General features: G+C 43.0%; 1 protein-coding gene across 2 annotated transcripts in view; it reads right to left on the bottom strand.

The window, feature by feature from the left end:
- LOC116359728 (formin-2) overlaps positions 1–13985 on the bottom strand; it is a 122416-nt gene that overhangs the window by 2521 nt on the left and 105910 nt on the right. For both annotated transcript variants that reach the window (XM_031813097.1, XM_031813098.1), the window contains 3 exons: positions 12320–12371; positions 11769–11918; positions 106–187 (listed from right to left, as the gene is read on the bottom strand). In XM_031813097.1, the coding sequence (XP_031668957.1) occupies positions 106–187; positions 11769–11918; positions 12320–12371 (284 nt within the window). The remainder of the gene's footprint in view (positions 1–105; positions 188–11768; positions 11919–12319; positions 12372–13985) is intronic.

Genomic DNA, 13985 nt, shown 5'->3' with positions numbered 1-13985 from the left:
CTGTGGAAAAACGATGCGTTAAATGTTCAGATATGCTTTAAACGGTGATAAAGACTCAATCAAGTAAACGTCCATGTGTATATAGTGGCCAATTATATCACTTACGATTCCCGAAGCATGCTTGGGTTTGACACTGTAGGTAGCCTTCTCCTTGGCTTGTCTGAAGCACTCCTCTGCCTTCTTCAGTCTGTATCGCAGAAACACAACATCACACAGCAGTCACATAACACACTGCAGTCAGCTACCATATACATCTGGGTCATAGTGAAAACCCACAATCCTGTCCTGATACCAGCCCCATCATCTAGCCAACATTCCACCACCTTCATACAACGATTGGGGCACCATGGACAGAACATCCAAATAAACAGTATAATCCCACTTAAAAAGATCCTGCAGGCCTTCAGCCATGGCGGGCCGACAAACTGATCCTTCAGCCATGGCAGGCCGACACACTGATCCTTCTACACATGTATTCAAGGTCTTGAGCCGCGGGCCCTGTGTGCTCCTGGATGCTGATTGGTTGTAAAGGGATCCGGAAAGGAACTCCATTCCCATCAGGAACAGTGGCTCCCCATTACAGAGGTGGAGCGGTCGGGACAAACCGTTCCCATCAGGAACAGGGGCTCCCCATTACAGAGGTGGAGCGGTCGGGACAAACCATTCCCATCAGGAACAGGGGCTCCACATTATGGAGGTGGAGCGGTCGGGACAAACCATTCCCATCAGGAACAGGGGCTCCACATTATGGAGGTGGAGCGGTCGGGACAAACTGTTCCCATCAGGAACAGGGGCTCCACATTATGGAGGTGGAGCAGTCGGGACAAACCGTTCCCTTCAGGAACAGGGGCTCCCCATTACGGAGGTGGAGCGGTCGGGACAAACCGTTCCCTTCAGGAACAGGGGCTCCCCATTACGGAGGTGGAGCGGTCGGGACAAACCGTTCCCATCAGGAACAGGGAATCCCCATTATGGAGGTGGAGCGGTCGGGACAAAACGTTCCCATCAGGAACAGGGGCTCCCCATCACGGAGGTGGAGTGGTCGGGACGAACCATTCCCATCAGGAACAGGGGCTCCCCATTATGGAGGTGGAGCGGTCGGGACAAACCGTTCCCATCAGGAACAGGGGCTCCCCATTACGGAGGTGGAGCGGTCGGGACAAACCGTTCCCATCAGGAACAGGGGCTCCCCATTATGGAGGTGGAGCGGTCGGGACAAACCGTTCCCATCAGGAACAGGGGCTCCCCATTATGGAGGTGGAGCGGTCGGGACAAACCGTTCCCATCAGGAACAGGGGCTCCCCATTATGGAGGTGGAGCGGTCGGGACAAACCGTTCCCATCAGGAACAGGGGCTCCCCATTACGGAGGTGGAGCGGTCGGGACAAACCGTTCCCATCAGGAACAGGGGCTCCCCATTACGGAGGTGGAGCGGTCGGGACAAACTGTTCCCATCAGGAACAGGGGCTCCCCATTAGAGGTGGAGCGGTCGGGACAAACCGTTCCCATCAGGAACAGGGGCTCCCCATTACAGAGCGGGACAAACTGGTCCCATCAGGAACAGGGGCTCCCCATTACAGAGTGGGACAAAGGCAGACAGGGACGATGACAGGAGTTCAATTAACCAGCCCTGTGAAATGAATAGCACATAGAAGAAAAAAAAAGTTTTTTTACCAGATATTGTTCATCCTGATCAGACAGATTACAATTACTTCAAACAATTGAAGATTATCAATCTGATTAAGTATGAATAGAATGTATATTTAAATGCCTGGATGACTTTAATTTAGGTGAATCTCTTATACAGGAGAGAGGGGTGAGGGGGTTAAATTTATGTACAGCAACCCCAGATGTAAAATAGTAAATAAATGGTAACTTCTTAGAAAGTATTGAGCTTTTAAGAGGAGTAAAACAAGGATGTCCATTGTCTCCATATTTATTTATTATGACCATTGAAATACTAGCTATTAAAATTAGATCCAACAACTACATCAAGGGGTTGGAAATCCAAGGTTAAGAAACAAAAATGTTAAGGTTTTACTTAAGTCAGGAATCTGGATGCCTGCACAGTCTCGTTGAACATCTTGGTCACTTTTCTAGCCTCTCTGTACTAAAACCTAACAAGTGCACCATATTACGTATTGGGATCGTTAAAAAAAAATAGTGTTTACACTACTTTGTAGTTTCCCAATAAAATAGGCGGATGGTGAAGCAGACATACTTGGTATTCACATCTCAAAAAACAATCAATTTCAATAGAAAGTGACCAACATTTTTTTTTAAATATTCTGCAACCATGGAGAGGTAAGTACTTGTCTATTTATGGAAAAATCACCTTGATTAAATCTTTGGTCCGATCAGTTACTAACTAATGGCACTGCCTACTCCAGATTACTCGTATTTAAATCATATGAGCAAGAAAATCTCATTTCATTTGAAATGATATGCCAGACAAAATGAAATTAATATAATGAATATGAGTTTGGGCCTAAAATGATTAAATATTAAAGCTTTAAACTAAAATCTTCACTCATAAATTAAACTGAAACCCCAAATGGTTCTCCAGTAGATTATTAAAAACAGACTCCTTTGTTAAAATGGCCGTTTTGCCTTCATACAGATTACAACTTCTCATTTCCCACTAATTGAAAATAAAGTTCTTTCCTTTCTTAAACAAGCCATAAATATAAATATATATATAATATAATATATATAAATATATAAAAATATAAAATATATATAAAAATATATAAATATATAAAATATATATAAAATATATATAAAAATATATAAATATATAAAATATATATATATATATATATATATATATGGCGTACAACAATCTCAGTTCTGTAGATTTTGCTGCGAAAGAGAGAATCAATTGATAATTTCTTCTGGTATTGCCTCTGTAGCTTGTTTCTGGTCACAGGTTCAGGAATGGTACAAATGATAAAACATAAAAAGGTAAAAATATACAAATCACAACATGCACTTAAAATTAACCTCACAAACAGCAGTGTTGGGAGATCTGGAAAACCCCACTCAGTCAATAACTAATATAATACTCGTAGGAAAGGTTTTCATCTTTAGCTCACAATCTGTGGATAATATACGATTAGAAAGGTTAAAAACGATAGGTGGGATTAAAGAGCTGAGGTCTATGGTGATAGGTGGGATGGGCTGAGAGGGGAGATTAAAGAGCTGAGGTCTATGGTGATAGGTGGGATGGGCTGAGAGGGGAGATTAAAGAGCTGAGGTCTATGGTGATAGGTGGGATAGGCTGAGAGATTAAAGAGCTGAGGTCTATGGTGATAGGTGGGATGGGCTGAGGGGGAGGGATTAACGAGCTGAGGTCTATGGTGATAGGTGGGAAGGGCTGAGAGAGAATGAGGGGCGGGTTTAAAGAGCTGATGTTTGGTAATGTACTATTGTTATGCGACTGCTTTCTATAAAAGTACCATGTATGTAAAATGTATAAGTAGCAGAAAAGCTGTAATAAAAACAGATTTGTCCTCCAGAGAGAGAGGGGGTGGAAGGGTTAGTAATGGAAAACAAGCCCTGGCTGCAGGGTTTCCACTGTGGAGGGCTTACGGAGTCAACCCTGACTGACGGAGTCAACCCTGACTGACGGAGTCAACCCTGACTGACGGAGTCAACCCTGACTGACGGAGTCAACCCTGACTGACGGAGTCAACCCTGACTGACGGAGTCAACCCTGACTGACGGAGTCAACCCTGACTGACGGAGTCAACCCTGACTGACGGAGTCAACCCTGACTGACGGAGTCAACCCTGACTGACGGAGTCATATTCTCAGTCTTCAGTCAAACTGACAACAGGATATCATGAAACTGAACTACTCTTCCAGTGTGCAGGAGAGAAAGAGAGAAAGAAAGAGTAAGAGAGCGAGAGAAAGAGAGCGAGAGAAAGAGAGAGAGAGGCAGTAAGAGAGAGGCAGTATGAACAGAGAGAGAGGAGAGAGAGCGCGAGCAGCAGCAGCAGTAAGGAGAGAGTGAGAGAAAGAGTATCCTCTTCATGACAGATTTTAATTGTAGCCAGATGTTAAATCTCTGTGGTCGGAAGTTCTTAACTGACAGCCTGACACCCTCTCTACCCAGCACCTGTCCACAGAGAGGAGAGAGGAGGGGAGGGGAAGGAGAGAGGAGGGGAAGGAGAGAGGAGGGGAAGGAGAGAGGAGGGGAAGGGGTGAGGAGGGAAGGAGAGAGGAGGCGAGGGGAAGGGGTGAGGAGGGAAGGAGAGAGGAGGCGAGGGGAAGGGGAGAGGAGGATGACTATCCTGCCACCAAAAAATGCTTATTTACCAGCCAACACTCCACTCTGACACTTTCTCCCACTAGAGGAGAGGAAGGGGAGGGGAAAGGAGGGGGGCAGAGGGGGAGAGGAAAGGAGGAATGCAGTGCATTTCATGTCTAATTTTCTTGACCTCCAAACCATCAACAGAACCAGTGATTGTCTCCAGGACCATAAATAGAAATGTTCTGTTGTAATGAGACTCTTCTTGACACACTGTCTGCTTTATGAGAGCTGGCTGCCACACCAGAGGACAGTAGTGATCAGGGATGAGAGTGTGTGTTGGTGTTTAAGTATTCAGGGTGATAAATGATAACTGATCTGATATATCCAAAACAAATATTAATATAAACCCTGAAATAGAGTGTGGAACACGGATGATTAAGTAGGGCGAATATTCATATACTGAGACATGTCATTCTGTTCCCTGGGAGAAACCTTCCTAACCGAGACATGTCCTTCTGTCCCCTGGGAGAAACCTTCCTAACCTAGACATGTCATTCTGTCCCCTGGGAGAAACCTTCCTAACCTAGACATGTCATTCTGTCCCCGAAGGAGAGAAACCTTCCTAACCGAGACATGTCATTCTGTTCCCGAAGGAGAGAAACCTTCCTAACCGAGACATGTCATTCTGTCCCCGAAGGAGAGAAACCTTCCTAACCGAGACATGTCATTCTGTTCCCTGGGAGAAACCTTCCTAACCTAGACATGTCATTCTGTCCCTGAAGGAGAGAAACCTTCCTAACCTAGACATGTCAGTCTGTCCCCTGGGAGAAACCTTCCTAACCTAGACATGTCATTCTGTTCCCTGGGAGAAACCTTCCTAACCTAGACATGTCATTCTGTCCCCTGGGAGAAACCTTCCTAACCTAGACATGTCATTCTGTCCCCGAAGGAGAGAAACCTTCCTAACCGAGACATGTCATTCTGTTCCCTGGGAGAAACCTTCCTAACCTAGACATGTCATTCTGTTCCCTGGGAGAAACCTTCCTAACCTAGACATGTCATTCTGTTCCCTGGGAGAAACCTTCCTAACCTAGACATGTCATTCTGTTCCCTGGGAGAAACCTTCCTAACCTAGACATGTCATTCTGTTCCCTGGGAGAAACCTTCCTAACCTAGACATGTCATTCTGTCCCCGAAGGAGAGAAACCTTCCTAACCGAGACATGTCATTCTGTTCCCTGGGAGAAACCTTCCTAACCTAGACATGTGATTCTGTCCCCGAAGGAGAGAAACCTTCCTAACCTAGACATGTCAGTCTGTCCCCTGGGAGAAACCTTCCTAACCTAGACATGTCATTCTGTTCCCTGGGAGAAACCTTCCTAACCTAGACATGTCATTCTGTCCCCGAAGGAGAGAAACCTTCCTAACCGAGACATGTCCTTCTGTCCCCTGGGAGAAACCTTCCTAACCTAGACATGTCATTCTGTCCCCGAAGGAGAGAAACCTTCCTAACCGAGACATGTCCTTCTGTCCCCTGGGAGAAATCTTCCTAACCTAGACATGTCATTCTGTCCCCGAAGGAGAGAAACCTTCCTAACCGAGACATGTCCTTCTGTCCCCTGGGAGAAACCTTCCTAACCTAGACATGTCATTCTGTCCCCGAAGGAGAGAAACCTTCCTAACCGAGACATGTCCTTCTGTCCCCTGGGAGAAACCTTCCTAACCTAGACATGTCATTCTGTCCCCTGGGAGAAACCTTCCTAACCTAGACATGTCATTCTGTCCCCTGGGAGAAACCTTCCTAACCTAGACATGTCATTCTGTCCCCGAAGGAGAGAAACCTTCCTAACCGAGACATGTCCTTCTGTCCCCTGGGAGAAACCTTCCTAACCTAGACATGTCATTCTGTCCCCTGGGAGAAACCTTCCTAACCTAGACATGTCATTCTGTCCCCTGGGAGAAACCTTCCTAACCTAGACATGTCATTCTGTCCCCTGGGAGAAACCTTCCTAACCTAGACATGTCATTCTGGATCCGGTCTAGTTAGACGTCGGCAAAGATCTCTGTCTGGATCCGGTCTAGTTAGACGTCGGCAAAGATCTGTCTGGATCCGGTCTAGTTAGACGTCGGCAAAGATCTGTCTGGATCCGGTCTAGTTAGACGTCGGCAAAGATCTCTGTCTGGATCCGGTCTAGTTAGACGTCGGCAAAGTAGTGTGGAAAATAACATTCATGCTGAAACCCTCTTAAAAAACACCAATGGGATTCACCAACTTGATGGTTTATATTTAGGATCATTTCGTACAGCTTTGGTAACATTCTTTTTGGTTGTTGTTGAAAATCTTATTTAATGATTTCATATATTGGACATGTGATAAGGCCACACAGAGAGGGGGCCAGAGATACACTATTTAGTATTTTATTTCACCTTTATTTAACCAGGTAGGCCAGTTGAGAACAAGTTCTCATTTACAACTGCGACCTGGCCAAGATAAAGCAACGCAGTGTGACACAAACAACACAGAGTTACACATAAACAAACGTACAGTCAAGTTTACTACATGACTGGAATGATGGTGTTGAGGACATGCAGAGGACAGCCTCTGGTTAATGCAGTACAGGGGTCAGAAGTGTTACCTATTAGAATGCAGTACAGGGGTCAGAAGTGTTACCTATTAGAATACAGTACAGGGGTCAGAAGTGTTACTATTAGAATGCAGTACAGGGGTCAGAAGTGTTACCTATTAGAATGCAGAATAGGGGTCAGAAGTGTTACCTATTAGAATGCAGAATAGGGGTCAGAAGTGTTACCTATTAGAATGCAGTACAGGGGTCAGAAGTGTTACTATTAGAATGCAGTACAGGGGTCAGAAGTGTTACCTATTAGAATGCAGAATAGGGGTCAGAAGTGTTACCTATTAGAATGCAGTACAGGGGTCAGAAGTGTTACCTATTAGAATGCAGTACAGGGGTCAGAAGTGTTACCTACTAGAATGCAGTACAGGGCTCATAAGTGTTACCTATTAGAATGCAGTACAGGGGTCAGAAGTGTTACCTATTAGAATGCAGAATAGGGGTCGAAAGTGCCCTCTGTAATTGTGGGAAAACAAACTGTTAATTTGTCTGAACAAACCTTGCAACCCAACGGGAACAAGATGATGATGTGACTCCTGATGTTTTCTTTACAAACCACTTCCCTCCTCTCCTCCAGGTTAATGCCCTGAAACCATGACCAACATCTGTACGTCTCTCACAGGGCACGACGGTGTCACACACACACACTCTTGTACTGCGGAGCAGTGCAGGGACATTCTCTATGCATTCCGAGTAACCTGAAACTAGACATTATCGTACCAGATCCTGACAGAGAGAAACTAGACATTATCGTACCAGATCCAGACAGAGAAACTAGACATTATCGTACCAGATCCAGACAGAGAGACTAGACATTATCATACCAGATCCAGACAGAGAGACTAGACATTATCATACCAGATCCAGACAGAGAACCCTAGACATTATCGTACCAGATCCAGAAAGAGAAACGAGACATTATCGTACCAGATCCAGACAGAGAAACTAGACATTATCATACCAGATCCAGACAGAGAAACTAGACCAGATCAAGACATTATCATACCAGATCCAGACAGAGGGAACCTAGACATTATCGTACCAGCTCCAGAGAGAGAAACTAGACATTATCATACCAGATCCAGACAGAGAGAAATCAGACATCGTACCAGATCCAGACAGAGAGAAACTAGACATTATCGTACCAGACCCAGACAGAGAACCTAGACATTATCGTACCAGATCCAGAAAGAGAAACGAGACATTATCGTACCAGATCCAGACAGAGAACCTAGACCAGATCCAGACAGAGAAACTAGACATTATCGTACCAGATCCAGACAGAGAAACTAGACATTATCGTACCAGCTCCAGAGAGAGAAACTAGACATTATCGTACCAGATCCAGACAGAGAAACTAGACATTATCGTACCAGCTCCAGACAGAGAGAGAAACTAGACATTATCGTACCAGATCCAGACAGAGAGAAGCAAGATGTGTGTGATCCCTGGTCCTTTAGTGGTTGGGGGTTTGTAATGTATAACAAACAGTACCCCTCATCTCTTCCCCGGGGTCAGGGGCTCATTTCTACTTTGTTGACTCTGTATTATCAGGCAACCTCATCGAACAACTGGAAGCTAACCGGACCGGTCTAGGCTGTGGTCCCAAACGGCACCCTACTCCCTAAGGACACTTGGTCAAAAGTAGTGCACAATATAGGGAATATGGTGCCATTTGGGACAAAGCCTTAGCAGTCTTTTTAATATTGGGGATGAATACATATTCCCTGATGTGGTTCAGTGACAGGTTTGCCTGCTTTTTGAATGGGCTTTAATGGAGACAGATATGATCTGATATTAAACATATGGGGAACGTTATGGGAGATCACGATTCAACCATGGGGGTAACAACAGTGATGGAATACTAATGGAACAGAATATGACACACGCACACACACACACACACACACACACACCAAGACCACCGCAAAAGTAATACTGTCTGTTAGACTCCTGACTAATATAAAACAATTCCTCCTAATACTATCTGTTAGACCACTGACTAATATAAAACAATTCCTCCTAATACTATCTGTTAGACCACTGACTAATATAAAACAATTCCTCCTAATACTATCTGTTAGACCCCTGACTAATATAAAACAATTCCTCCTGTCTGTTAGACCACTGACTAATATAAAACAATACCTCCTGTCTGTTAGACCACTGACTAATATAAAACAATACCTCCTGTCTGTTAGACCACTGACTAATATAAAACAATACCTCCTGTCTGTTAGACCACTGACTAATATAAAACAATAGCTCCTAATACTATCTGTTAGACCACTGACTAATATAAAACAATTCCTCCTAATACTGTCTGTTAGACCCCTGACTAATATAAAACAATTCCTCCTGTCTGTTAGACCACTGACTAATATAAAACAATACCTCCTGTCTGCTAGACCACTGACTAATATAAAACAATTCCTCCGGTCTGTTAGACCACTGACTAATATAAAACAATTCCTCCTGTCTGTTAGACCACTGACTAATATAAAACAATTCCTCCTGTCTGTTAGACCACTGACTAATATAAAACAATACCTCCTAATACTATCTGTTAGACCACTGACTAATATAAAACAATTCCTCCTGTCTGTTAGACCACTGACTAATATAAAACAATACCTCCTGTCTGCTAGACCACTGACTAATATAAAACAATTCCTCCGGTCTGTTAGACCACTGACTAATATAAAACAATTCCTCCTGTCTGTTAGACCACTGACTAATATAAAACAATTCCTCCTGTCTGTTAGACCACTGACTAATATAAAACAATTCCTCCTAATACTATCTGTTAGACCACTGACTAATATAAAACAATACCTCCTGTCTGTTAGACCACTGACTAATATAAAACAATACCTCCTAATACTGTCTGTTAGACCACTGACTAATATAAAACAATACCTCCTAATACTATCTGTTAGACCACTGACTAATATAAAACAATAGCTCCTGTCTGTTAGATCACTGACTAATATAAAACAATTCCTCCTAATACTATCTGTTAGACCACTGACTAATATAAAACAATTCCTCCTAATACTGTCTGTTAGACCACTGACTAATATAAAACAATTCCTCCTAATACTATCTGTTAGACCACTGACTAATATAAAACAATTCCTCCTAATACTGTCTGTTAGACCACTGACTAATATAAAACAATTCCTCCTAATACTATCTGTTAGACCACTGACTAATATAAAACAATTCCTCCTAATACTATCTGTTAGACCACTGACTAATATAAAACAATACCTCCTGTCTGTTAGACCACTGACTAATATAAAACAATTCCTCCTAATACTGTCTGTTAGACCACTGACTAATATAAAACAATTCCTCCTAATACTATCTGTTAGACCACTGACTAATATAAAACAATTCCTCCTAATACTGTCTGTTAGACCACTGACTAATATAAAACAATTCCTCCTAATACTATCTGTTAGACCACTGACTAATATAAAACAATTCCTCCTGTCTGTTAGACCACTGACTAATATAAAACAATTCCTCCTGTCTGTTAGACCACTGACTAATATAAAACAATTCCTCCTGTCTGTTAGACCACTGACTAATATAAAACAATACCTCCTGTCTGTTAGACCACTGACTAATATAAAACAATTCCTCCTGTCTGTTAGACCACTGACTAATATAAAACAATTCCTCCTGTCTGTTAGACCACTGACTAATATAAAACAATACCTCCTGTCTGTTAGACCACTGACTAATATAAAACAATTCCTCCTAATACTATCTGTTAGACCACTGACTAATATAAAACAATTCCTCCTAATACTATCTGTTAGACCACTGACTAATATAAAACAATTCCTCCTGTCTGTTAGACCACTGACTAATATAAAACAATACCTCCTGTCTGTTAGACCACTGACTAATATAAAACAATACCTCCTGTCTGTTAGACCACTGACTAATATAAAACAATTCCTCCTGTCTGTTAGACCACTGACTAATATAAAACAATTCCTCCTGTCTGTTAGACCACTGACTAATATAAAACAATTCCTCCTGTCTGTTAGACCACTGACTAATATAAAACAATTCCTCCTGTCTGTTAGACCACTGACTAATATAAAACAATACCTCATAATACTATCTGTTAGACCACTGACTAATATAAAACAATTCCTCCTAATACTATCTGTTAGATCACTGACTAATATAAAACAATTCCTCCTGTCCCTAAGATCGCTGGAAAAGCATGTGTGGTAACATAAAGCTGCAATGTGTTACTTTTTGGGCGACCCAAACAAATTCACAAAGATGTGTATGTTATAGATCTGTCGTTCTCATTGAAAACAAGTCTAAGAAGGTAGATCTGCTCTATTTCTATTTCTATATTTGTAACACCAGCTTCAAACAGCTGAAGATACAATATTTTTGTTATGAAAAATATATTTAATTGACAGCGGTTTAGATGGTACAATGATTCTCTACACTGAAGACCTAGCGGAGTCAAGCTGGTAGAAAGGTCAGCAGTGATGACAGAGTAGAGTAGAGTAGGCGCCCTGTAAAGCCCTACAACGCCCTACAATGCCCTACAACGCCCTACAAAGCCCTACAACGCCCTACAACGCCCTACAACGCCCTACAACGCCCTACAAAGCCCAGGGGAAAACACATGTATCTGTAACATTCCTTCTTTAAAAACAGTGAAGAACATCATGTATCCAACAAGTCAATCCTGATGCATTTCTGATTCCTGGAAAGTAACCAACCGGTCTCAATGAGACAAAGCACAGTCTTCAATTCTAACATAGTAACCTGTACATAATAAACTCATGATCTAATTTAAAACATCTGGTTGTTTAAAAAAAAACACAGGACTGGTTGGTACCTTTCCTGTAGGATCATCTTGTTCTCCTTCTTCCACAGGTCTTTAAAGTCGGAGGAGAAGTCGTGCCACACGGAGAAGAAGGTGTGGGGGGAAACCTCCTTCTCTCCCATCTTAGCCTTCACCTGGTAGAACACCGTCAACTCCAGGAACCTACAACAACAACACTGTTATAGACCAACGGAGACGGAGGGTAACGAAACATAAAGATAGAATGTGTTTTACAACTGTAGGAATGTGGAAATAAATACTTAACACTGTTTCATATGAGGTATTCATTAAATAGGGTTTCCCAAAATATAGAGCTTTACTAGCTAAAAACTCAACTTTATTCCAAACTGTCAAACTATGCTGCTATATTGGATGACAACACAGAAGAAAACACACCAAAAAAAACGTAATTTCTACCCAGTGAGACATCAACTCAACGTCTATTCCACGTTGGTTCCACGTCATTTCAATGATTCAACCATTGCCCAGTGGGTATAGAACTCATAAAGGTATCTTAAAGTGATAGGTACAGATGTTATGACTGCATTGAAACGGTTCCTTACAACTTGTGAGTGTCACTGAGCTGCGTCTCCTGGACCTCCAGGTCAGATTTAGCTGCAAGACAGAAAACATGAAAGACAACAGTAGTTATTGTAAGTAGGATCGCTCGTTTCTCAGTAGTTGACAGGTCTCAGAACAGCCTAGTCTCTCAGTCAGGGCAGTAGTAGGTTAGTAGTTGACAGGTCTCAGAACAGCCTCGTCTCTCAATGAGGGTAGTAGTTGACAGAATGCCAAGAGTGTGCAAAGTTGTCAAGGCAAATGGTGGCTACTTTAAAGAATCTAAAATATATTTTGATTTGTTTAACACTTTTTTGGTTACTACATGATTCCATGTATGTTATTTCATAGTTATTCAGTATTATTATACAATTAAGAAAATCAAAAATAAACTAAAATCCTTGAATGACTTGGTCTGTCCAAACTTTTGACTGGTACTGTACAGTGAACAATAAGATCTCTGTGGTCCCTCACTAAACCATCCTATTGGTTTTCAGGTGGAACCTATTGACATAGTGAACAATAAGATCTGTGGCCCCTCACTACACAATCCTATTGGTCTACAGGTGGAACCTATTGACATAGTGAACAATAAGATCTGTGGCCCCTCACTACACAATCCTATTGGTCTACAGGTGGAACCTATTGACATAGTGAACAATAAGATCTCTGTGGTCCCTCACTAAACCATCCTATTGGTCTACAGGTCAGACAGACCACCTTGGCCTCCCAGTCAGACCGACCACCTTGGCCTCCCAGTCAGACCGACCACCTTGGCCTCCCAGTCAGACAGACCACCTTGGCCTCCCAGTCAGACAGACCACCTTGGCCTCCCAGTCAGACAGACCACCTTGGCCTCCCAGTCAGACAGACCACCTTGGCCTCCCAGTCAGACAGACCACCTTGGCCTCCCAGTCAGACAGACCACCTTGGCCTCCCAGTCAGACAGACCACCTTGGCCTCCCAGTCAGACAGACCACCTTGGCCTCCCAGTCAGACAGACCACCTTGGCCTCCCAGTCAGACAGACCACCTTGGCCTCCCAGTCAGACAGACCACCTTGGCCTCCCAGTCAGACAGACCACCTTGGCAGAAACGTTGACATCTCCAGGCAGACAAGCTCAGGGGTTAATGCCCGACACCCCAGACCCTGAGGTCCTCACGGGTCACAGGCAAAGATGAATGGCCATGGAAGGTTACCGAAATCTCTCATGGTGGACGGAACGTCAATGGTCACGAGGCATTATCCACCGTGATAAAGGAAAACGCCATCCAAAAACTTTTTGTGAATTTGTTCATCAAATTATGCAACAAAATGATGATTTCTGTATTTTGAAAGTTAAATATTTTGAAAACTTGGGTGCTGACAAGCAAAACATTTTGGGACCATGTCAACAATGGACTAATGAATCAAATACCAAAATATTGTTTTCGGGGTGAAGCTTTCCCTTTAAGTGGGTTCTTACTGGTCCGGGCTAATCACATCCAGATAACCCAGACCACGACAGCTCTGAGCCCGGAATAGTCTGCCACGACAATCAAGCAGGATACCAGAGTCACTTTGATTTATAATGCCTCTCAATAGGTGAAATTACTGCTCAATGAAATTGCTGCTCAGTGATTTGCTTTCAACTGGGGTCCATATAATTGTCTTAAGAAAACAGGCGGGGTA

This window comes from Oncorhynchus kisutch, unplaced genomic scaffold, assembly GCF_002021735.2.
Source record: "Oncorhynchus kisutch isolate 150728-3 unplaced genomic scaffold, Okis_V2 Okis04b-Okis11a_hom, whole genome shotgun sequence".
In the NCBI taxonomy this organism is placed as follows: Eukaryota; Metazoa; Chordata; class Actinopteri; order Salmoniformes; family Salmonidae; genus Oncorhynchus; species Oncorhynchus kisutch.
Note: the sequence above shows the minus strand (reverse complement) of the source record. Positions and strands in the feature narration are given on the sequence as shown.